Source organism: Oncorhynchus nerka, linkage group LG5, assembly GCF_034236695.1.
Source record: "Oncorhynchus nerka isolate Pitt River linkage group LG5, Oner_Uvic_2.0, whole genome shotgun sequence".
NCBI classification, from domain to species: domain Eukaryota; kingdom Metazoa; phylum Chordata; class Actinopteri; order Salmoniformes; family Salmonidae; genus Oncorhynchus; species Oncorhynchus nerka.
Window position 1 is genome coordinate 61,059,405 of NC_088400.1, and position 24,709 is coordinate 61,084,113.

Sequence of the window (24,709 nt, forward strand, 5' to 3'; positions counted from 1 at the left end):
CATAATCATATTTATGCAGGTGTACCTTCATCAAAACCATTGTTTTCTTCTCCCAGCTTTTTGATGCTCTGTAATTTCACTGATTCAGCAGGCATCCTGGACTGTCTACAATACATTTATAAGAGGAACAATATATAATAAAAATGATTTACATCCAAAATACATCCCATTTGAAATGTATTGTATTATCACTGAGATACCTACCAACTTGTTGTTTCCCAAATCCAATAAAAAAACTACTTATCTCCTCTTTGCACTAAAACCCTTGTTGGATTCTGCTTCTTTACATTATAGTCGATCCAATTGTACAGTACACTAAGGGTCTCCAGTCCGTACTAAGACATGTGCAGCCGAGTCCACCTGACAGCCTGGTGCCACCACTGTGTGTCTGTAGAGATGGCAGGTGGTCACTGATAGTGGGTAAAGAGTAGACTGATAGTGTGGCTGTGGGCTGGAAGACGCTGAGGCCCTCTGCACCACGTGCAAGCCAGGTCCAGGCTGGAGCTTGGGGTCATACGATCGTGTTTAGAGGTAAGTGTCCTGTCGGTTCGTACTGCCCAAGGGGCCGATGATCCAGCTATGCAAAGAGTAGGCGAGAGCATGGTACAAAAACCAATCCAGACCCTTGTACTACAAAGCTCTCCTTGCAATGAAAAGAAATCAGGGTTTTACACTTGCAATTGCACTCATGGTATATGTGTTTTTTTTTAATTAGGGCTAAATGGATGTTATGAGAACGTCAGCTAATCATTTTCAAGAATATATAACAAGTAATGATATTAAGTCACAATCACAATCTGAGGAAATATACCGCAGGTGAAGAAGCCAGATGTGGAGGTCCTGGGCTGGCGCGGTTAAACATGTTCTGCGGTTGTGAGGCTGGTTGGACGTACTGGCAAATTCTCTAAAATGACGTTTGGAGGCAGCTTATGGTAGATAAATGAACATTTAATTATCTGGCAACAACTCTGGTGGACATTCCTGCCATCAGCATGCCATTTGCACGCTCCCTCAAAACTTGTGTTGTGTGACAAAACTGCACATTTTAGAGTGGACTTTTATTGTCCCCAGCACAAGGTGTAATCCACCCACCTGTGTAATGATCATGCTGTTTAATCAGCTTCTTGACATGCCACACCTGTCAGTTGGGATGAAAACAAATGTGTGCACAAAATTTGAGATAAATAAGCTTTTTGTAAATATGGAACATTTCTGTTATCTTTCATTTCAACTCAGGAAACATGGGATGAACACTTTACATGTTTCGTTCATATTTTGGTTCAGTATATTTGAAATGATAATCCACGACAACCATATTTTAAAATGTAAAACACATTTTCTGTAAAAATCATATTTGTATTAATTATATCGGGATTTTATATGCAATGTAATAGGTAGGCCTAATTTTTTAAAATATTGTCATCTATTAGACATTGATGAAATATGGATAAAGGAATACTTTCATATTGCTTCCATATTGAAGTCAAGAGAATGTTAAATGGTTTCAAGTTCCTGTCAAAGGAGGTGGAATCAAATCATTTTTGACCTAATTAATTCTAATGACATAACTTGGCTCCGATTGGTCAGAACTAGACATGTGACGTCCTTGCGCAGAGTCCTTGTGCAGAGTTTGGTCTTGAGTAGTTTATGAAAACTGTTACTTTTGTTGCGCTGGCGTGGAACATTTCCGACTGGTAAGACTTCAATATTCCACCAGACTGTAGTCTTCTTGAACATGCAGAAGTTGAGGATAGGCAATCTATTATAATTGATCGAACAAATATTTATTATTATGTGATGGGCAGTGCGCATTCATGTTATTGAAATTGAGAGTTTGACAGCTCTCAGCTCTCTTTTCAATGAAAAGGCATTAATGACAATAGTTGGACATTCTTTAGGCCAACTCGTCACTATATAATCCTACTTGCAGTGTTTTTTTCTTCAATAGTAAAAAAGTAATTTGATATGGTTTCATTGGATTTTCACTTCTGTCAACGCCCTGACTGCACATATTGTGTTAGTTGAAACACCGAGAACTTGCATATAACATGAGATTACACTCAAATAGAAATGCAGGAGTATTGCACAGATTCCTTCCAGTTTATTTGAACCACATTTTCAATAGTATTTGTTAATTGTGGTTTTAAGGACATTTTGGCAAGAGATCGGCTCATTTTGTAGTGGATAATTTACAAAGAGCAACTGCACAAGAGTACACGTTGAAACAGGCACATAATAACTGTTGAAACTTGTTCTGTTCCAGCTACGGACTGTATAGCTACAATAACGTTATTACTATAAACTACTGTTACAAGACGCATATTACTGATGAACTGTAAAACAGTAGAAACTATTACACTCAACGGAACGACTTGATTAGTGTAGTGTCAACAACGCAGCCAATGCCAGCTAGCCTACATAGTCAACAACGCAGCCTCTGCCAGCTAGCCTACTTCAGCAGTACTGTATCATTTTAATCATTTTAGTCAATAAGATTCTTGCTACGTAAGCTTAACTTTCTGAACACTCGTGACGTGTAGTCCACTTGTCATTCCAATTTCCTTTGCATTAGCGTAGCCTCTTGTGTAGCCTGTCAACTATGTGTCTGTCTATCCCTGTTCTCTCCTCTCTGCACAGACCATACAAACGCTCCACACCGCGTGGCCGCGGCCACCCTAATCTGGTGGTCCCAGCGCACGACCCACGTGGAGTTCCAGGTCTCCGGTAGCCTCTGGAACTGCCGATCTGCGGCCAACAAGGCAGAGTTCATCTCCGCCTATGTCTCCTCCAGTCCCTCGACTTCTTGGCACTGACGGAAACATGGATCACCACAGACAACACTGCTACTCCTACTGCTCTCTTCGTCTGCCCACGTGTTCTCGCACACCCCGAGAGCTTCTGGTCAGCGGGGGTGGTGGCACCGGATCCTCATCTCTCCCAAGTGGTCATTCTCTCTTTCTCCCCTTACCCATCTGTCTATCGCCTCCTTTGAATTCCATGCTGTCACAGTTACCAGCCCTTTCAAGCTTAACATCCTTATCATTTATCGCCCTCCAGGTTCCTCGGAGAGTTCATCAATGAGCTTGATGCCTTGATAAGCTCCTTTCCTGAGGACGGCTCACCTCTCACAGTTCTGGGCGACTTTAACCTCCCCACGCCTACCTTTGACTCATTCCTCTCTGCCTCCTTCTTTCCACTCCTCTCCTCTTTTGACCTCACCCTCTCACCTTCCCCCCTACTCACAAGGCAGGAAATACGCTCGACCTCATCTTTACTAGATGCTGTTCTTCCACTAACCTCGTTGCAACTCCCCCAAGTCTCCGACCACTACCTTGTATCCTTTTCCCTCTCGCTCTCATCCAACACTTCCCACACTGCCCCTACTCGGATGGTATCGCGCCGTCCCAACCTTCGCTCTCTCTCCCCCGCTACTCTCTCCTCTTCCATCCTATCATCTCTTCCCTCTGCTCAAACCTTCTCCAACCTATCTCCTGATTCTGCCTCCTCAACCCTCCTCTCCTCCCTTTCTGCATCCTTTGACTCTCTATGTCCCCTATCCTCCAGGCCGGCTCGGTCCTCCCCTCCCGCCTCCGTGGCTCGACAACTCATTGCGAGCTCACAGAACAGGGCTCCGGGCAGCCGAGCGGAAATGGAGGAAAACTCGCCTCCTCACGGACCTGACATCCTTTCACTCCTCCTCTCTACATTTTCCTCTTCTCTCTCTGCTGCTAAAGCCACTTTCTACCACTCTAAATTCCAAGCATCTGCCTCTAACCCTAGGAAGCTCTTTGCAACCTTCTCCTCCCTCCTGAATCCTCCTCCCCCCCCCTCCTCCCTCTCTGCAGATGACTTCGTCAACCATTTTGAAAAGAAGGTCAACGACATCCGATCCTCGTTTGCTAAGTCAAACGACACCGCTGGTTCTGCTCACACTGCCCTACCCTGTGCTCTGACCTCTTTCTCCCCTCTCTCTCCAGATGAAATCTCGCGTCTTGTGACGGCCGGCCGCCCAACAACCTGCCCGCTTGACCCTATCCCCTCCTCTCTTCTCCAGACCATTTCCGGAGACCTTCTCCTTACCTCACCTCGCTCATCAACTCATCCCTGACCGCTGGCTACGTCCCTTCCGTCTTCAAGAGAGCGAGAGTTGCACCCCTTCTGAAAAAACCTACACTCGATCCCTCCGATGTCAACAACTACAGACCAGTATCCCTTCTTTCTTTTCTCTCCAAAACTCCTTGAACGTGCCGTCCTTGGCCAGCTCTCCGCTATCTCTCTCAGAATGACCTTCTTGATCCTAATCAGTCAGGTTTCAAGACTAGTCATTCAACTGAGACTGCTCTTCTCTGTATCACGGAGGCGCTCCGCACTGCTAAAGCTAACTCTCTCTCCTCTGCTCTCATCCTTCTAGACCTATCGGCTGCCTTCGATACTGTGAACCATCAGATCCTCCTCTCCACCCTCTCCGAGTTGGGCATCTCCGGCGCGGCCCACGCTTGGATTGCGTCCTACCTGACAGGTCGCTCCTACCAGGTGGCGTGGCGAGAATCCGTCTCCACACCACGTGCTCTCACCACTGGTGTCCCCCAGGGCTCTGTTCTAGGCCCTCTCCTATTCTCGCTATACACCAAGTCACTTGGCTCTGTCATAACCTCACATGGTCTCTCCTATCATTGCTATGCAGACGACACACAATTAATCTTCTCCTTTCCCCCTTCTGATGACCAGGTGGCGAATCGCATCTCTGCATGTCTGGCAGACATATCCGTGTGGATGACGGATCACCACCTCAAGCTGAACCTCGGCAAGACGGAGCTGCTCTTCCTCCCGGGGAAGGACTGCCCGTTCCATGATCTCGCCATCACGGTTGACAACTCCATTGTGTCCTCCTCCCAGAGCGCTAAGAACCTTGGCGTGATCCTGGACAACACCCTGTCGTTCTCAACTAACATCAAGGCGGTGGCCCGTTCCTGTAGGTTCATGCTCTACAACATCCGCAGAGTACGACCCTGCCTCACACAGGAAGCGGCGCCGGTCCTAATCCAGGCACTTGTCATCTCCCGTCTGGATTACTGCAACTCGCTGTTGGCTTGGCTCCCTGCCTGTGCCATTAAACCCCTACAACTCATCCAGAACGCCGCAGCCCGTCTGGTGTTCAACCTTCCCAAGTTCTCTCACGTCACCCCGCTCCTCCGCTCTCTCCACTCTCTCCACTGGCTTCCAGTTGAAGCTCGCATCCGCTACAAGACCATGGTGCTTGCCTACGGAGCTGTGAGGGGAACGGCACCTCAGTACCTCCAGGCTCTGATCAGGCCCTACACCCAAACAAGGGCACTGCGTTCATCCACCTCTGGCCTGCTCGCCTCCCTACCACTGAGGAAGTACAGTTCCCGCTCAGCCCAGTCAAAACTGTTCGCTGCTCTGGCCCCCCAATGGTGGAACAAACTCCCTCACGACGCCAGGACAGCGGAGTCAATCACCACCTTCCGGAGACACCTGAAACCCCACCTCTTTAAGGAATACCTAGGATAGGATAAAGTAATCCCTCTCACCCCCCCTCCCCCTGAAAAGATTTAGATGCACTACTGTTCCACTGGAGGTCATAAGGTGAATGCACCAATTTGTAAGTCGCTCTGGATAAGAGCGTCTGCTAAATGACTTAAATGTAAATGTAATGTACTGGGTGACTCACTTTTTCTTGAGTCATTTTCTATTAAGCCCCACCCACCATTCCTCAGTGTACCAAACAAAGTGCTTGGGCCATCACAGCAAGTTACAGAAATATGCACATTACACAAAATGCGCTTAGACATACATCAAGTGGAATGATAGGATCTGCCTTTTACATTTACATTTAAGTCATTTAGCAGACGCTCTTATCCAGAGCGACTTACAAATTGGTGCATTCACCTTATGACCTCCAGTGGAACAGTAGTGCATCTAAATCTTTTCAGGGGGAGGGGGGGTGAGAGGGATTACTTTATCCTATCCTAGGTATTCCTTAAAGAGGTGGGGTTTCAGGTGTCTCCGGAAGGTGGTGATTGACTCCGCTGTCCTGGCGTCGTGAGGGAGTTTGTTCCACCATTGGGGGGCCAGAGCAGCGAACAGTTTTGACTGGGCTGAGCGGGAACTGTACTTCCTCAGTGGTAGGGAGGCGAGCAGGCCAGAGGTGGATGAACGCAGTGCCCTTGTTTGGGTGTAGGGCCTGATCAGAGCCTGGAGGTACTGAGGTGCCGTTCCCCTCACAGCTCCGTAGGCAAGCACCATGGTCTTGTAGCGGATGCGAGCTTCAACTGGAAGCCAGTGGAGAGAGTGGAGAGAGCGGAGGAGCGGGGTGACGTGAGAGAACTTGGGAAGGTTGAACACCAGACGGGCTGCGGCGTTCTGGATGAGTTGTAGGGGTTTAATGGCACAGGCAGGGAGCCCAGCCAACAGCGAGTTGCAGTAATCCAGACGGGAGATGACAAGTGCCTGGATTAGGACCTGCGCCGCTTCCTGTGTGAGGCAGGGTCGTACTCTGCGGATGTTGTAGAGCATGAACCTACAGGAACGGGCCACCGCCTTGATGTTAGTTGAGAACGACAGGGTGTTGTCCAGGATCACGCCAAGGTTCTTAGCGCTCTGGGAGGAGGACACAGTGGAGTTGTCAACCGTGATGGCGAGATCATGGAACGGGCAGTCCTTCCCCGGGAGGAAGAGCAGCTCCGTCTTGCCGAGGTTCAGCTTGAGGTGGTGATCCGTCATCCACACTGATATGTCTGCCAGACATGCAGAGATGCGATTCGCCACCTGGTCAGAAGGGGGAAAGGAGAAGATTAATTGTGTGTCGTCTGCATAGCAATGATAGGAGAGACCATGTGAGGTTATGACAGAGCCAAGTGACTTGGTGTATAGCGAGAATAGGAGAGGGCCTAGAACAGAGCCCTGGGGGACACCAGTGGTGAGAGCACGTGGTGAGGAGACGGATTCTCGCCACGCCACCTGGTAGGAGCGACCTGTCAGGTAGGACGCAATCCAAGCGTGGGCGCGCCGGAGATGCCCAACTCGGAGAGGGTGGAGAGGAGGATCTGATGGTTCACAGTATCGAAGGCAGCCGATAGGTCTAGAAGGATGAGAGCAGAGGAGAGAGAGTTAGCTTTAGCAGTGCGGAGCGCCTCCGTGATACAGAGAAGAGCAGTCTCAGTTGAATGACTAGTCTTGAAACCTGACTGATTTGGATCAAGAAGGTCATTCTGAGAGAGATAGCGGGAGAGCTGGCCAAGGACGGCACGTTCAAGGGTTTTGGAGAGAAAAGAAAGAAGGGATACTGGTCTGTAGTTGTTGACATCGGAGGGATCGAGTGTAGGTTTTTTCAGAAGGGGTGCAACTCTCGCTCTCTTGAAGACGGAAGGGACGTAGCCAGCGGTCAGGGATGAGTTGATGAGCGAGGTGAGGTAAGGGAGAAGGTCTCCGGAAATGGTCTGGAGAAGAGAGGAGGGGATAGGGTCAAGCGGGCAGGTTGTTGGGCGGCCGGCCGTCACAAGACGCGAGATTTCATCTGGAGAGAGAGGGGAGAAAGAGGTCAGAGCACAGGGTAGGCCAGTGTGAGCAGAACCAGCGGTGTCGTTTGACTTAGCAAACAAGGATCGGATGTCGTCGACCTTCTTTTCAAAATGGTTGACGAAGTCATCTGCAGATAGGGAGGAGGGGGGGGAGGGGGAGGAGGATTCAGGAGGGAGGAGAAGGTGGCAAAGAGCTTCCTAGGGTTAGAGACAGATGCTTGGAATTTAGAGTGGTAGAAAGTGGCTTTAGCAGCAGCGACAGAAGAGGAAAATGTAGAGAGGAGGGAGTGAAAGGATGCCAGGTCCGCAGGGAGGCGAGTTTTCCTCCATTTCCGCTCGGCTGCCCGGAGCCCTGTTCTGTGAGCTCGCAATGAGTCGTCGAGCCACGGAGCGGGAGGGAGGACCGAGCCGGCCTGGAGGATAGGGGACATAGAGAGTCAAAGGATGCAGAAAGGGAGGAGAGGAGGGTTGAGGAGGCAGAATCAGGAGATAGGTTGGAGAAGGTTTGAGCAGAGGAAGAGATGATAGGATGGAAGAGGAGAGAGTAGCGGGGAGAGAGAGCGAAGGTTGGGACGGCGCGATACCATCCGAGTAGGGGCAGTGTGGGAAGTGTTGGATGAGAGCGAGAGGGAAAAGGATACAAGGTAGTGGTCGGAGACTTGGAGGAGTTGCAATGAGGTTAGTGGAAGAACAGCATCTAGTAAAGATGAGGTCGAGCGTATTGCCTGCCTTGTGAGAGTAGGGGGGAAGGTGAGAGGGAGAGGTCAAAAGAGGAGAGGAGTGGAAAGAAGGAGGCAGAGAGGAATGAGTCAAAGGTAGACGTGGGGAGGTTAAAGTCGCCCAGAACTGTGAGAGGTGAGCCGTCCTCAGGAAAGGAGCTTATCAAGGCATCAAGCTCATTGATGAACTCTCCGAGGAACCTGGAGGGCGATAAATGATAAGGATGTTAAGCTTGAAAGGGCTGGTAACTGTGACAGCATGGAATTCAAAGGGGGCGATAGACAGATGGGTAAGGGGAGAAAGAGAGAATGACCACTTGGGAGAGATGAGGATCCTGGTGCCACCACCCCGCTGACCAGAAGCTCTCCTGGGTGTGCGAGAACACGTGGGCGGACGAAGAGAGGGCAGTAGGAGTAGCAGTGTTATCTGTGGTGATCCATGTTTCCGTCAGTGCCAAGAAGTCGAGGGACTGGAGGGGGGCATAGGCTGAGATGAACTCTGTCTTGTTGGCCGCAGATCGGCAGTTCCAGAGGCTACCGGAGACCTGAACTCCACGTGGTCGTGCGCTGGGACCACCAGATTAGGGTGGCCGCGCGGTGTGGAGCGTTTGTATGGTCTGTGCAGAGAGGAGAGAACAGGGATAGACAGACACATAGTTGACAGGCTACAGAAGAGGCTACGCTAATGCAAAGGAGATTGGAATGACAAGTGGACTACACGTCTCGAATGTTCAGAAAGTTGAGATTACGTAGCAAGAATCTTATTGACTAAAATGATTAAAAATGATACAGTACTGCTGAAGTAGGCTAGCTGGCAGTGGCTGTATTTATACTTTTACTTGAGTAAAGTAAAATAGTATTTGTGTTTTAAATATACTTAAGTAACAAAAGTAAATGTATTTGCTAAAATATATTTAAGTATCAAAAGTAAAAGTATAAATAATTTCAAATTCCAGATAGCACGATTTTCTTGTTTTTTAAATGTACGGATAGTCAGGGGCACACTCCAACACTCGGAAATAATATAGAAACAAAGCATTTGTGTTTAGTGAGTCTGTCAGATCAGAAGCAGTGGGGATGACCAGGTATTTTCTCTTAAGTGCTTGAATTATACAATTTTCCCGTCCTGCTAAGCATTCAAAATGTAACGAGTACTTTTGGGTGTCAGGGAAAATGTATGGAGTAAAAAGTACATGATTTTCTTCAGGAATGTAGTAAAGTAAAAGTAATCAAAAATAGGAAAGTACAGATACCCCAAAAAAGTAGTACTTTAACCTATTTTTACTTAAGTACTTTACACCACTGAATGTAGCCTAGACTTTCACAATAAATCCATTATTTACTTTAAACAGGTCTAAAAAAGCATGATATGAAGAAAATTATAGTATATTTCAGAAGAAAAGAATAACATACTCTGAGTTGTCTTGATGTGGCTATGCCAAATGGCTGTGGGCTACACTAGTTCATTTAGCAGATAAGATTAGCTTATAATTCCATGGCATTATTTTATATTATGAAGAATAAAATTGAACAAAGCTGAATAAAATATGAATATTTTTTCCAAACGATTTGAGGGAGTGCGCACATGCGGCGGCTATTCTGTGTTGAGCGGTTAACAAAGAGATAGGTACTCCTATATGCTTAATTTAAAGTTATTAATGTAACTTTAGTAGTTCTATAAATGTTTGGGTATTTGTTTAGATTTTTAATTTATTGGAAGGCTGCATGACGAGACTCTAATGATGATTTGAAAAAAGTCGCTTGAAAGGTATGAGCTCTGCTTTGTTTTTTTGCATCTGTACACACTTCATCAGTCTCTCATTCACAATTTGACAAGCACTTGATAATGCCTCGATTTTAACGGCAGCATCCCCTTTGTGGCCGTAATGCACCCTAAAAAATCCATGCATTTTGCAGCCCAGAGTGCTGTGTTGTGCCCTTCTCCATGAGTGCTGCGCAATCCACAAGGCTCTCATCACGTGATCGGGTCTTTCTCACAGGCTATAAGTTAAGACAGACCCATTGGGGATGCAACTATGTGCATCCTTATCCAATTCCGTGTTGCATATTGAAGATATTGGAAGAACTGTTCACATTTACTTTTCATCAGCCAACAAGATGAGTAGGCCTAACGAACAGCAAAATCACTAGCCTATGTCAGTCTACTATCCCCCATAGAACAAAAGTTGACTATTCAATTCTGTGTGAGAAATAAATATTCCAAACATAGTCTGGGACAGTTGTGTGATGCGATAGATCCCAAATGAATACAACCAGTAGCATCTAAAAAACTGTTTTATACAATGTGGCTGACACAACAGATCAGAACCTTTAGCTTAAAATGTTGATAAACTAGAGACGACTTATTAAAAGGCTGCCTGTCTCATCCTGTCCCAGACATGTTTCTGTACCTCCTTGGACTGGTGGTGTTTTACTACTTGTACCGCTGGTTCCGGGAGATCCCCAGAGTCCCAGACAAAGGAGACAAATATGTCTACATCACGGGGTGTGACTCTGGTTTCGGCAACCTACTGGCCAGACATCTGGACGAGCTGGGTTTCTGTGTGATCGCATCCTGCTTCACAGAGAAGGGAGAGGAAGATCTGAGGAAGGCCTGTTCAGGCAGATTCACCACCCTCCACCTGGATGTCAAAAAGAACGAGAGCGTCGACAAAGCAGCTGCTTTGATTAAAGACAAAGTTGGGGCTAGGGGTGAGTGTCAGTGTTTATATTGAAAATTAAACAGTCCTATCATCATCATTTGTTTCCAGTCAAATGATGCAATATTACCAGTTCAGTTACATGTGTTGACATTCATGTTGAGTGCCGGTATCTTTAAAAATATATTTTTTTACCCCTTTTCTCCCCAATTTTCGTGGTATCCAATTGTTAGTAGTTACTATCTTGTCTCATCGCTATAACTCCCGTACGGGCTCAGGAGAGACGACGGTCGAAGGCCATGCGTCCTCCGAAACACAACTCAACCAAGCCGCACTGCTTCTTAACACAGCGCGCATCCAACCCGGAAGCCAGCCGCACCAATATGTCGGAGGAAACACCGTGCATCTCGCGACCTGGTTAGCGTGCACTGCGCCCGGCCCGCCACAGAAGTTGCTAGTACGCGATGAGACAAGGATATCCCTACCGGCCTAACCAGGACGACGCTAGGCCAATTGTGCGACGCCCCATGGACCTCCCGGTCGCGGCTAGCTGTGACAGAGCCTGGGCTGGAACCCAGATTCTCTGGTGGCACAGCTAGCACTGCGATGCAGTGCCTTAGACCACTGCGCTACCCGGGAGGCCCGAGTGCCGGTATCTTTGTCCTTATGTGAAATAATGCATGTTCATAGAGCTACTTAATGACCTGTCACCTTCTAGGCCTGTGGGCTGTGGTGAACAACGCAGGCGTGGCCATGCCCTCGGCCCCATGTGATTGGCTGACCATTGATGACTACAAGTCCATGCTGGACGTGAACCTGAACGGGGTCATCGCAGTCACCCTGAGTGTGCTGCCCCTCATCAAGAAGGCCAGGGGTCGCGTGGTCAACGTAGCCAGTGTGTTCGGCAGGATCAGTCCAGGTGGAGGACCTTACACTGTGTCTAAGTTTGGAGTCGAGGCCTTCAATGACAGTCTCAGGTGAAACAAGAACATTATCCTATCCATGCCATATTTTTCATCCGTGTTTTAATTTATTTTATTTTTTTACATACATTTTTTATTTATTTCACCTTTATTTAACCAGGTAGGCAAGTTGAGAACAAGTTCTCATTTACAATTGCGACCTGGCCAAGATAAAGCAAAGCAGTTTGACAGATACAACGACAGAGTTACACATGGAGTAAAACAAACATACAGTCAATAATACAGTATAAACAAGTCTATATACAATGTGAGCAAATGAGGTGAGAAGGGAGGTAAAGGCAAAAAAGGCCATGGTGGCAAAGTAAATACAATATAGCACAATAAAACACTGGAATGGTAGTTTTGCAATGGAAGAATGTGCAAAGTAGAAATAAAAATAATGGGGTGCAAAGGAGCAAAAATAAATAAATTATACAGTTGGGAAAGAGGTAGTTGTTTGGGCTAAATTATAGGTGGGCTATGTACAGGTGCAGTAATCTGTAAGATGCTCTGACATTTGGTGCTTAAAGCTAGTGAGGGAGATAAGTGTTTACATTCAGTAATCTAGCAATGGTGAACCATAAGCAATACAACTTTGACTGTTTGACTTCAGCGAATGAAACTATAAAAATCTGTAACATATCAGAGGAAATTTTGTAAACAGAAGTTTTGTTACCTTGTTTTTCAGGAGAAACATGGTACCTTTCGGAGTCAAAGTCCTCTGCATTGAGCCAGGCTTTTTCAAGACCACCATGACCGACTGGATAGTCCTGGGGAAAAGCTTCAAGCAGCTGTGGGAGAAGATGCCACAAGAAGTCAGAGATGATTATGGACATGATTATTTGGACAAGGGTAAATATAAAAGTTTTATTTTCCTACATTCTGGAATGTATTAATTTGCACAAATGTTTTCTATAGCCTATGCAAAATGTGGCTGTTTTTTAATTCTGTCTGCCCTCTGTGACATCAGTCTTGCAAAGGATTTGATCTATTCAGAAAGCATTATTCACCCTGATGTTCTAGTGTAAGTGGCCATATTGAATAGCTAAAGACAAACCTTCCCTGTCCCTTCTAGTGGAGGTGAGGATGAGGGAGAAGCTTGACAAGATGTCCGACGCCGACCTGATGAAGGTGGTGAGCTGTATGGAGCACGCTGTCGCTGCAGTCCGTCCTCGCACCCGTTACTCGCCAGGGTGGGACGCCAAGTTCTTCTGGATCCCGATGTCCTACATGCCAACCAGGTTCGTTGACTGGCTACTGCTCAAGAAAGCCATCATTCCAGCCAAGGCTGTCTACTAAGGCTGACGTAAGATTGCCAGTGTTTATATACTGTCAGAACAAATACTTTATTGTGCTGTGCTACTGCTTGTCTTCAATGTATAAAACACTTTTTGTATCCTACGGTGTGCAGGCTGAAATACAGTATGATGTAAGCTTTGCTACAGACATGGTTTAATCTCTGACAAATAAATACATTCCAAAATTGCTATTTGGTACCACTTGTTTGCCCTCTTTTATTCAGTGCATTCTCTATGCCAGTATCAAAGATAGTGGTGAAACTGAAGACAGTTCACTCAGGCCGTTCATCATTGGAGAAAAAAAATCTTAAGGGAGTGGCTCTACCATGGACACCAATTCAATCGCAGCTGGGTCTGGTCTACTTAATTCATTGACTTCCATTGAAACAGAAAATTAGTGGGATGTCTCACTTCCTCTTCCATCTCTGGCCAGTATGACATGGGCAGTGTTGGGTTGGTCTTTGAGAACTTTACAAGATAAATGGGGATTAAGGTCAAGGTTTGACAGTCTTTGTCCTTGGTGTGCTGATATTGGTATGTTGAAGGTTAACCTGCAATAATTGACCAAAAAGGAAGTTTACAAGCTTTGAATCATTCAGAATCTTTCAACTTCACTGATATTAGCCGCTATGATTCAAATACCTCTACGTTCAGGAATTAAATATTAAATTCTACAAAAAATGTAAATATTGGTAGAAGATAAGTAGGTCTATGAAAGATTTACACACTTATTTTGATCTTGCAGCCAATGTCAGGTTTCTACCTTAAATACATACAGTACCAGTCGAAAGTTTGGACACACCTACTCATTCAAGGTTTTTTTTCTTTATTTTGATGATTTTCTACATTCTAGAATAGAGAATACATCAAAACTATGAAATGGGGGATCACGTGACCCTTGAACGAGATGGCCCCGTGAACTAAGAGCTCCGCACAAGTAGTTTCCAATTCCTAATCTTACCTCCATTCCAAGTTCACACTCATTTAGCTTTAGTAAGAAAAAGTCATGGCGGCTACAAAAGGCGACACTACAGGTGACATTTTTACCCGGACTCGAGTATTAGCGACGGAAAAAGCCTCCAAGAAGAAGCTAGCTTCAGAAAAAAACTAGCGCCATTAGCCAGGAGCAAGAGAACCCGCTCCCCCACGAGGCACAACGAATGCCAACCTCGCACTCTGTCGAATACATCCTCTCTGAGTTGAGATCCCAACGTACAGAACTAAACACCAAATTAGATGCCATTAACTCTCAGCTCAGTGCGATAGGGGGCAAGGTGACAATCCTGGAAAACGCATTGCCTGACATCAACAACAAGAACCATAAACGCGGGGCGCCTGGACGAGGCAGAGGGGCGAATCCTATCCATGGAAAACTTATTGACAGATGCCATGGAAACAATAGCATATGCTAAAAAGAAAATCGAGCATCTGGAAGAGAAAACAGAGGACCTGGAAAACAGGGGGCGAAGGAATAATTGTGTTCTATTCAATCTGGGCGAAAAAGAAGAGGGAAACATGCCACTGATCCGCTACCTGCAAGACAAACTTCCCGAGTGGCTCCACCTGCCACCGACAGGCCCATAGAACTCGAGTTCACCGAGCACTGAGGCCCCCACCAGCAGCCAGACAACCACCGAGCCCAATCACCATACGTTTCCTGAGATTCACCGACAAGGAACGAGTCCTACAGGCGGCGAAAAACAACACCATCACAGTGGGAAACGCCAAACTCGCTTTACACCAGGACCTGTCAGCTGGAATACGCCGAAAGCGCCGAGAATTTGACGAAGTGAAGAAATACTCCATTGACCGAGGCATCTTCAGGGGATTCAAATACCCAAACGAGCTCAGGATTCTTCACCAAGGAGCCTTGCGACACTTCAAAACTCCCGAAGAGGCAAAACGTTTTTTGAAAGACAATCCTGGCCAATGAGAAACAGACCAATGACTAAATGCGATTAATGCCATTACTAAAGGAGGTAAGACGACATATAGCCGATATCCAGAGACCCACCCCCTAAATGTCATTACAGCCGTCCAATTTATATTTATTTTCCTTTAACTGAGAGGGATGGGCTGTATAGCCTAACCTAGGCCTACTAATGTTTCAGCCTACTTTTATTTCCCATTTTGTTTTCCATTTTTTTTTAAATATCTTCAAATTAGACATGTAATTTCCTCATTTACCTCCAAGAGGAGGTTTAGAACTCAGTTGAATGAAGTTGAAACCCTTCTTGTCACAGCACAATCCATTAAAGGCAAAATATCTTGCATCTATAGACTCCTTTCTGAGAAAGGAAGCTCCTCCTTTACTCCTTTGAAAATAATCTGGGAAAAGGACCTTGGTCTGACTATTAGTGATGAGTTATGGGCGGAGGTTTGCGACAAGGTATACTGCTCCTCTACCAGTGTAAAAATGAAAGAATCTAATTACAAATTTTATTATACTCCTTTGAGACTCCATAGAATGAAAACAGATATGTCTCCTAACTGTAAAAGATGTACCTCTGAATGTGGAACCTATATGCATGTATTTTGGAGCTGTAGGGAGATTGCCAGATTCTGGCAATCTGTACATACCGCTGCACAGAAAATACTAGAGGTACAGTTTGATATGACCCCATGTATCTATCTTCTTAATGCCCAGCAGGACTTTGTTCTTGATCCTGACAGAGAAAATTTGCTTATGACTATTACATACTTTGCTAAGAAATGTATTCTTCTATTGTGGGCCTCTAATACCCCCCCTACATTTAAAATGTGGATTGACCAGATTGTTGACTTCCTTCCTCTTGAAAAGCTCACTTATGACCTCCACAAGAGACAGCCCAAGTTTGATAGACTCTTGTCCCCACTATTCAACTATATTTCAAACTGGACAGAGTGAACGGGGTGACTAGGGAAATGCGCAGATACATTTTGTGTAAGGTACTGTAAAACCTAAAAACGAATTATTGGCCCATCGTCTCAGCGAATGCTTGAAATAGCTGATAAGAACCTTGATAGTGCTGCTGCAAGTGTTATGTTTTTTTGTTTGTTGTGTGTGTGTTTTTATTTTAATTTAGTTTTTGAGTACGTATGTGTGTGTGTATGTATATGTGCGTATGTATGTATGTATGTATGTATGTATGTATGTATATACAGGTACCAAGGAAAATATATAGATTAAGAAAAATAAATGCTTTTATTTGACTTTATCATTCATTTTAATTGTATTTTAATTTTTTCAAATGTATTATTTTTTGACTTTTTATTTTTTTAAAGCCTGTCACATCTGTGAACGTGGAATGTGTTTTGTTGGTTGATTGAAAAACAAGAACTTAATAAAACTTTAAATTGAAAAAAAAAAAAAAAACTATGAAATGGAATAATGTAGTAAGCAAAAAAGTGTTAAATCAAAATATATTTTAGAATCTTCAAAGCATCCACCCTTTGACTCAATGACAGCTTTGCATACTCTTGGCCTTCTCTCAACCAAAATCACCTGGAATGCTTTTCCAACAGTCGTTATGGAGTTCCCACATACGCTGAACTGCTTTTCCTTCACTTTGCGGTTCAACTCATCCCAAACTATCTCAATTGGGGTGAGGTTGGGTTATTGTGAAGGCCAGGTCATCTGATGCAGCCCTCCAACACTCTCTTTGGTCAAATAGCCCTTACACAGCCTGGAAGTATGTTTTGGGTCATTGTCCTATTGAAAAACAAATGATAGTCCCACTAAGCGCAAACCAGATGCTGTGGTAGCCATGCTGGTTAAGTGTGCTTTGAATTTTAAATAAATCCCCGACTATCACATGCAAAGCACCCTCACACCACCTCCATGCTTCAGTGGAACCACACATGCGGAGATCATCCGTTCACCTACTTTGCGTCTCACAAAGGCACTGCAGTTGGAACCAAAAATCTCAAATGTGGACTCATCAGCCCAAGGACAGAATTAAACCTGTCTGACATCCCTTGCTTGTGTTTCTTGGTCCAAACAAGTCATGTTATTGGTGTCCTTTTGCAGTGGTTTCTTTGCAGCAATTCAAACATGAAAGTCTGATTCATGCAGTCACTTTTGAATAGTTGATGTTGAGATGTGTTAATTTACTTGGGCTGCAATTTCTGAGTCTGATAACTAATGAAATGATACTGTAGCAAAGGTAACTCTGGGTCTTCCTTTCCTGTGGCAGTCCTCACCAGAGCCTCACAAAACAGATTGGCTCAAACGCATTAAAGAAATTCCACAAATTAACAAGGCACACCTGTTAATTTAAACGCATTCCAGGTGACAACCTCATGAAGTTGGTTGAGAGAATGTCAAGACTGTGCAAAGCAGTCAAAGCAAAGGGTGTCTACTTTGAATCTCAAATACAAGATAGTTCACTTTTTGGTTACATGATTCCATAGTTGTCTTCATTATTCTACAATGTAGAAAATAGTACAAATAACCATTCAGTAGGGGGTCCAAACTTTTGACTGGTACTGTACATTAAACATGTCCACGACCATTTCTCTGCTCAGCAGGGCTATAGAGTTCAAGCTTGTCCTCCACTCGCTTGTCATAATGTAGCTGCAAAGAAAAGTTGCCTAGTATCAGAACGAATGCCAGATGGCCTTTACAATTGCAGCTGTGGTAGGAATCTGGATTGTATGTTAGTGCTGTCTAGTTTGTTTTTGAAAACATCTTCATAGCTGTATTTAACTTGAGCAACCCAATCAATTTATTTGAATGGATCCATTACTCATTGAAAGTCTAAAAAGCAGTACATCTTTCCGATTTGAGTCTTTGTACACCAGCAGCAAACAATACTTGGTTGAACGAGGTGTCACACCGGTTTGAGGGTACAATGATTCTCTACATGGCTTGTCACAAATTAAAATTAGGCAAACTATTAGCAACAAGCTAATGGCAATGATTTCTGCATATTGCACCTATGTCAACATGGCTTGTCTCAGCAGTAAGCCAACAAAGACAGCCAGCATTTTATAGTTATTGTAAGTCTTAAAATGCATCACATGTTGGTCTAAAAAGCATCTTACAAATAGATCACTGCACTTTGTGCAAGGAATGACAAACTCCCCTCAACTTTAACAGCCATTTTATTTATTCACTCAAGCATTGTACAAAGCCTTTGAACGCCATCTAGTGGATCAGTGCTGTAGGATGACATTTTACAACCAGTCTGACAGCACCAAGACCAGAATAGCATTGCAACATTTTAAAAAATGCTACAAAATATACAGTCGAGACCAAACCAAATTGTCAAGACAGATCTTTATTCCATCTTTCATTGGAAACATTAAATATAACTTTTTTGGATGACAATACAGATATTTGTTGCATGTGACATTCTTACAAATCAAGTGTGCCTTCTACACAACCCTGTGTTTTGCTTTTCTCCCTCCTCCCCTCAGTTAGATTAACTTATGCGAGATCCTTAGCCATCTGTGCAGCCTTCTCAACCACCTCCTCAATGGGTCCGACCATGTAGAAAGCCTGCTCGGGCAGTGCATCATACTCACCTGGAGGGAAAGAATGACCACACTTAGCTCAAGACAATCAGAATTTCACAGACAACACCAAGGAAATTCATAAGTTTAAAGGTAGACTGACCGAAATGTTGCCAATAGCAGCACTGCAGATATTGCGATAAGCGAGTTGCAAGACTATGTGCATGATTTGACTCAGTTACATGGGAGCCACGGCACCAAAACAGCAAAGTTCAACCTCATGCCTCCAACACTCTTAGTAGTTGCAGAAATTGACCTACTAAGCTTTTTACTTCACGTATCTACGTCATATCACAGAGTATCTTTAAAACAAATCACAAGTACTACGTACCATTTAGAATGCTCTGGAAGCCACTGATGGTCTCTTTGAGTGGCACCAGCTTGCCAGCGTGACCAGTGAAGACCTCCGCCACCTGGAAAGGCTGGGACAGGAAACGCTGGATCTTGCGGGCGCGAGACACAATCAGCTTGTCCTCCTCAGACAACTCATCCATACCCAGGATGGCAATGATATCCTGCAGGGACTTGTAGTCCTGAGAGGCGAGAGTTGTAGGCATAATGTTAGGGGCAAGGTCGGTCATTCATTAGTAGAAGCTAAATACTGCCGCTTTCCATGTCTGTAGCTTGTGAGGTGTGTAACACTGTTGCTTTTAAGCATTTTACGCCATTGTTATTGCTCTGTCTGCATGCTACGTGTTGCTTGTCCTACATTGCTCTGCATGTGCTCATTGTCATGGGAATGGTTTAATAACCTGCCAGTGTGTGCAGTTAAAATTTGCCAGGTGGCTAAATCCAGCACTTCTACTGAAACAAATTAATGTGCACTGTCCCTGTTTAAAAAATAAATAAACTCAATGGTTGGGGTGACCGATACACTGGGGGGCTATAAGACACTAACCTGGAGGATCTTCTGCACGCCACGAGCAACATCATAGTGCTCGGCGCCAACAATGTTTGGGTCCATGATACGGGAGGTGGAATCCAGGGGATCCACCGCGGGATAGATACCCAGCTCAGCGATGGCACGGGACAGCACCGTGGTGGCATCCAAGTGAGCGAAGGTGGTGGCAGGGGCAGGATCAGTCAAATCATCAGCCGGCACATAGATGGCCTTAGAGAAGACAGGTTGTTAGTGACAAGTAGCGTTTCAGTCTTGAAGCAATGTCAGACTATTGGGTACTAGACTGCCATGTTAGCATGGCCCTCCAACAGGCCTATGCTGCTTGAACTCCAGCTTACCTGCACAGAGGTGATGGAACCCTTCTTGGTGGTGGTGATTCTCTCCTGCATGGTACCCATGTCAGTGGCAAGGGTGGGCTGGTAACCCACAGCGGAGGGGATTCGACCCAGCAGAGCAGACACCTCGGAGCCAGCCTGGGTGAAGCGGAAGATGTTGTCGATGAAGAGCAGCACATCCTGACCCTCCTGGTCACGGAAATACTCAGCCACAGTCAGACCAGTCAGAGCCACACGGGCACGGGCGCCTGGGGGCTCGTTCATTTGTCCATACACCAGTGCTACCTAGGGGTTTGGAGGAGAGGGCACAGTTAGAGAATACATCTAGGTCAACCAATAATAGAAACTGACGCGTCGCACACACACCGACAGTTATTGCGCAAAATAGTACACAGCATCATCTGGATATGTATACAAAATTCACCTTTGCGCCCCTTTCTGTCAAGCAGTCTACGCACACATTCTATAAATCCAGCGTATGTACCACACCGAACACAACTACCTCTGCAAGGAACCATAGCATTTCAATGGAAATTAATGCAATTCTGGTGTACCAAAATGCAATGACGCTGTCGGTGTGTTCGAAGGGTAAAGCTGATGTGAACATCAAGTCATGTGGGTAATGAGGTCAACTTTCCAGACTGGTGATATGTTACTTAAAGACAGAAAATGTAACTTTTTGGGAAACCTGACTTTGGATTTATGCAACCAGGAAATGTCAGAGCAATTCCTATATATTGCACCTTATATTTTGACATTCAACTGGGGGCATATTTTTCCCCTGTGACAGCTTTAAATACCATCAATCTGTACAAGACTCCTTAGAGGAACCTGCTTATGACTGTCAAATGTAACCAGTTGGTCACCTTGGAGGTGTCGTCCTTCAGGTTGATGACACCCGACTCAATCATCTCATGGTACAAGTCATTTCCCTCACGGGTACGCTCTCCCACGCCGGCAAACACAGAGTAACCACCATGGGCCTTGGCCACGTTGTTAATCAGCTCCATGATCAACACAGTCTTGCCCACACCAGCACCACCAAACAGACCTATAGAAAGGAAAGCAACTTACTGTCATTAAACTTTAATTAGCTAATTGCAAAAAAATGAATGAGGATGTTGGTTGTCCCACGTACCGATTTTGCCTCCCTTGGCATAGGGAGCCAGCAGATCTACCACCTTGATGCCAGTTACCAGGATCTCCTGCTCCACACTCATGTCAGTGAACTCCGGGGCCTCAGCATGGATGGCTGCTGTCCTAAACAACAAAATAAGGTATAATCAGAGCCAACACTTTCCAATTGTGTATCATTCAGAGTCTCAAGACAATTCTAGTAGTCATACATTAAAATAATTGAATATGGATGTAAATATTGTGATTGCCATATCTAAAACTATAAATTGGCTGATAGACAAAGTGCTTACTGCTTAGTGGAGATGGGTCCCCTCTCGTCAATGGGCTCCCCAATGACGTTCATGATTCTGCCCAGGGTCTCAGGACCAACTGGGATTCTGATGGGATCGCCAGTGTCCACAACCTTCTGTCCACGGACAAGACCTTCTGTACCATCCATGGCAATGGTACGCACAGTGTTCTCACCTGAAAGTCAACATAACAAATTTCATCCCAATAAGCTGTTATTGATTATGCAATGTTGGTACAATACCTTTGCAAACAATGGCTGTGTTTACACAAGTAGACAAATCCTGATCTCTGCCCAATTATTGGCTTAAAATAAAGACAGTTCTACACAAATTAGGCTGCCTCTAAATGCAGGTCAAATGATTTACCAAGATGTTGTGCCACCTCCAGCACTAGCCTGGACTCACGACCAGCAACTTCCAGTGCATTGAGGATGGGTGGGAGGCCCTCATCAAACTGGACGTCGACGACGGCACCGATGACTGCTACGATCCTTCCATGGGCGAAGGCGGCAGCAGCAGCAGGTGCAACGTAGTCTCTACCTGTAAAAGTGCATTGACCAAAAATCGTATGACCTTGTTGTGAGTGAAATATCAATAATACGCCATGTCTGCTGACCCTTGCCAAACTAGCCTACACAATGCAAGGAGTTGGAAATGTAACATCACCTGTGTAGTTAGCCATGTGCACAAGAGAAAACACCAGACCTGCCAACCCTGTCCAACTTTTTAGAGTACCAGACACAGGCAGCAAATTGGAGATTCAACTAGCATAACCCCAATTCGGGGTGTGGTTTCCTTTCCTGAGTACTACAATTATAGAATTGTACCAAATGATGCCTAAAAATGTTGGAATATTTTTGACAGCATTCCATTTACACATGGTAAAAGTCACTAACACGATCTAACTAGAAACACAAAAGGCCTTCATTCTCAGAGTTTGTTAAATTAAACAAATTAGGTACAAAAGTCTTATCCACGATAAAAACCCATTAACTGATATGATAAGAACACATTTCTGAAGCTGAGCATCAGCATCAAATATACATATCCATAAAAATACAGACCGCAAACTGGCTACACAAAGCTTAAGTAGGCTAGCACAAAGGGAATCTGAACGCTGTTCGCTAGAAGAGGCCAGTGTTTCAGCCCATTTCTTTGCAGCACATCCATATTTCAGATTTTCGAAATTGAGAAAAACTCAAATCTAGTGCAAAGGCATTTTAGATGCATTGCCTCTATAGCTGATAACGGACACTCATTCTTAGTCCCGCAGTTTTCTAAACTGCAGACTCCATTTAATGCTTAGATGCATATATTTATTTTTGATTCTACTTTTTTTTTAAATTGTGGAGTGGATCATAATTACAGTTAGTCTATGAGGTTGCGTGATCCGCGTAATATTACGTAGAAATAAAACTAATGGGACGCATAATTAAATGTATCACTCGCACAAATGAGACCATTAATTTTTGTATTTTCGTTTAAATCTTTCACTAAAAAATGCGAGTGAACTGCTGGCACTTAAGAGCCCACTGAATGTCCATCTTATGTTCGCTAACGTTAGCTTGAAACAATGCGTTTACGTTTCCACAACACAGGGAGTCGAAAAGGGATTTGTCCATGTGTTTACGTACAGCTGACAGTTGAAAAATTCAGCATCACAACAAACAGGAGGGGCTACGTCGAATAATGATGTATTAATCGCCATGTCCGTAGACACAAAATCCGTTAGTTGTCTGTGTTGCAGCTCGAGAATCTGGACGTTAGATTTACTCAGTGGGTTAATTTGATGAAAAATGAAATACAATAAAATTCGGGCCCTATTCATTTCGAGGGACTTTTAACTCGGATGTCGTACCTGACAGAATTGCGTAGTTGGTACGCAAAATGGGTGCATGTTGGGAGGTCTGAAACACCGAAGCAAACTCAATGTCAAGTATTTTCGGCCATGTTGTGCAGGAGAAATGCTACAGCTCAGCAGTTAAAGTAATCAGCAAGCTAGTTAAAAAAAATATTAGAAAACTAATACCTTCGAAGACCGACACATGTCAAGCCAACCGAGTTACTAAGGTGACATTGGTATTTTTGGACCTTCGCATAATAAGTTAACCCTAGCTAGTTGTCAGGTGGCTAGCAAACTACTGTAACGGTACATTAACGAGACAACGTATGAATAAGTCGAACTGCTAGTTAAAGCAAAATATTTTGAAATTCATTTCTACTCGTTATAAACTATTTGACTACGAAATAACACCGACAGTGATTCATTTACGAATTGAATGACACTTGACGTTGGCTGGCTAACTAGCCACAGTATGGACTCGCAAGCCTCCAAATCTCATGTCATACAAAGGTCATTTCAATTTACACAAAAATCATGTCACTCAGCTATATGTACTTAAGTCAAATATTAATATTACTACTAAATCGAATGCATGGCGTAAGTTCCACGCTCAACATTAAACTAGTAGACGAAATTAAGCATGGTAAAAAATGTGAGGCCTGCTACACTGAAGAAAGCCAGCGTTTTGCTTTGGGCTAAAGTTGACTAGCAGTTAGCCTAATACCAGTTCTGTTCCAAACGGTTTTTACAATTCATTAGCTACCTCTGTAATATGCTTGCAAAACTTACGTCCAAGGACAGATGGAGAGCCAACGAGGGCCTTCAGGGGCTGGACCCCAGGCTTAAGTGCCTGGAGAGCCCCGGTGCAGCAGCGTCCAACAGCTCCTAACATTGTCAAAATGGCTGAAGGTGGAAAGAGACGAAACGACTTGTGCCTTTATAATGAATGACCGCGGAGCAGAACTGAGCGTGCGCGCAACTCCAGAGCCAAACTGAGCAGGCGCACTTCGTGATTTATTTTGCATTGATTGCTACTTCCCCATATTACTGTCATACTACAACACTTGTAATTGTCTTCGCAACATTACAAATCACGTATCATGTCAATGCAGCAAGAATAATAATGTACAATGTTCTGACAACCTAGATAACAACATTCAAACTCAAGGTCACTATAGGCGTGTGTGTGTGTGTGTGTGTGTGTGTGTGTGTGTGTGTGTGTGTGTGTGTGTGCAGTAAGTGAATATCCATCTCCCCAAAACACAGCAACACACAAACATACATTGCCTTTGGAAACTATTCAGACCCCTTGACTTTTCCCACATTTTGTTACATTATAGCCTTATTCTAAAATGGATTTAAAAAATAATAATCTTCAGCAATCTACGCACAATACCCCATAAAGACAAAGCGAAAACAGGTTTTTAGACTTTTTTGCAAATTTATTACAAATAAAAAACTGAAATATTATATTTACATAAGTATTCAAACCCTTTGCTATGAGACTCAAAAATTGAGCTCAGGTGT

General features: G+C 44.6%; 2 protein-coding genes across 2 annotated transcripts; one reads left to right on the forward strand and one right to left on the reverse strand.

Moving 5' to 3' along the window:
* Nucleotides 1-1,588: 1,588 nt before the first annotated feature.
* On the forward strand, nucleotides 1,589-13,378 carry LOC115129764 (retinol dehydrogenase 7-like). The gene is made up of 5 exons (XM_029660460.2): nucleotides 1,589-1,694; nucleotides 10,658-10,972; nucleotides 11,639-11,897; nucleotides 12,571-12,734; nucleotides 12,958-13,378. The coding sequence occupies exons 2-5, from the start codon at nucleotides 10,660-10,662 to the stop codon at nucleotides 13,179-13,181; spliced, it is 960 nt and encodes a 319-aa protein (XP_029516320.1). The 5' UTR covers nucleotides 1,589-1,694; nucleotides 10,658-10,659; the 3' UTR covers nucleotides 13,182-13,378.
* Nucleotides 13,379-18,247: 4,869 nt separating this feature from the next.
* Nucleotides 18,248-24,101, reverse strand: LOC115129765 (ATP synthase subunit beta, mitochondrial). The gene is made up of 9 exons (XM_029660461.2): nucleotides 23,972-24,101; nucleotides 21,706-21,879; nucleotides 21,340-21,514; nucleotides 21,051-21,172; nucleotides 20,779-20,963; nucleotides 19,916-20,197; nucleotides 19,575-19,787; nucleotides 19,008-19,209; nucleotides 18,248-18,688 (listed from the first exon to the last, which is right to left on the reverse strand). Exons 1-9 carry the CDS (start codon nucleotides 24,072-24,074, stop codon nucleotides 18,591-18,593), a joined length of 1,554 nt encoding a protein of 517 aa, XP_029516321.1. The 5' UTR covers nucleotides 24,075-24,101; the 3' UTR covers nucleotides 18,248-18,590.
* Between the last annotated feature and the right edge of the window lie 608 nt (nucleotides 24,102-24,709).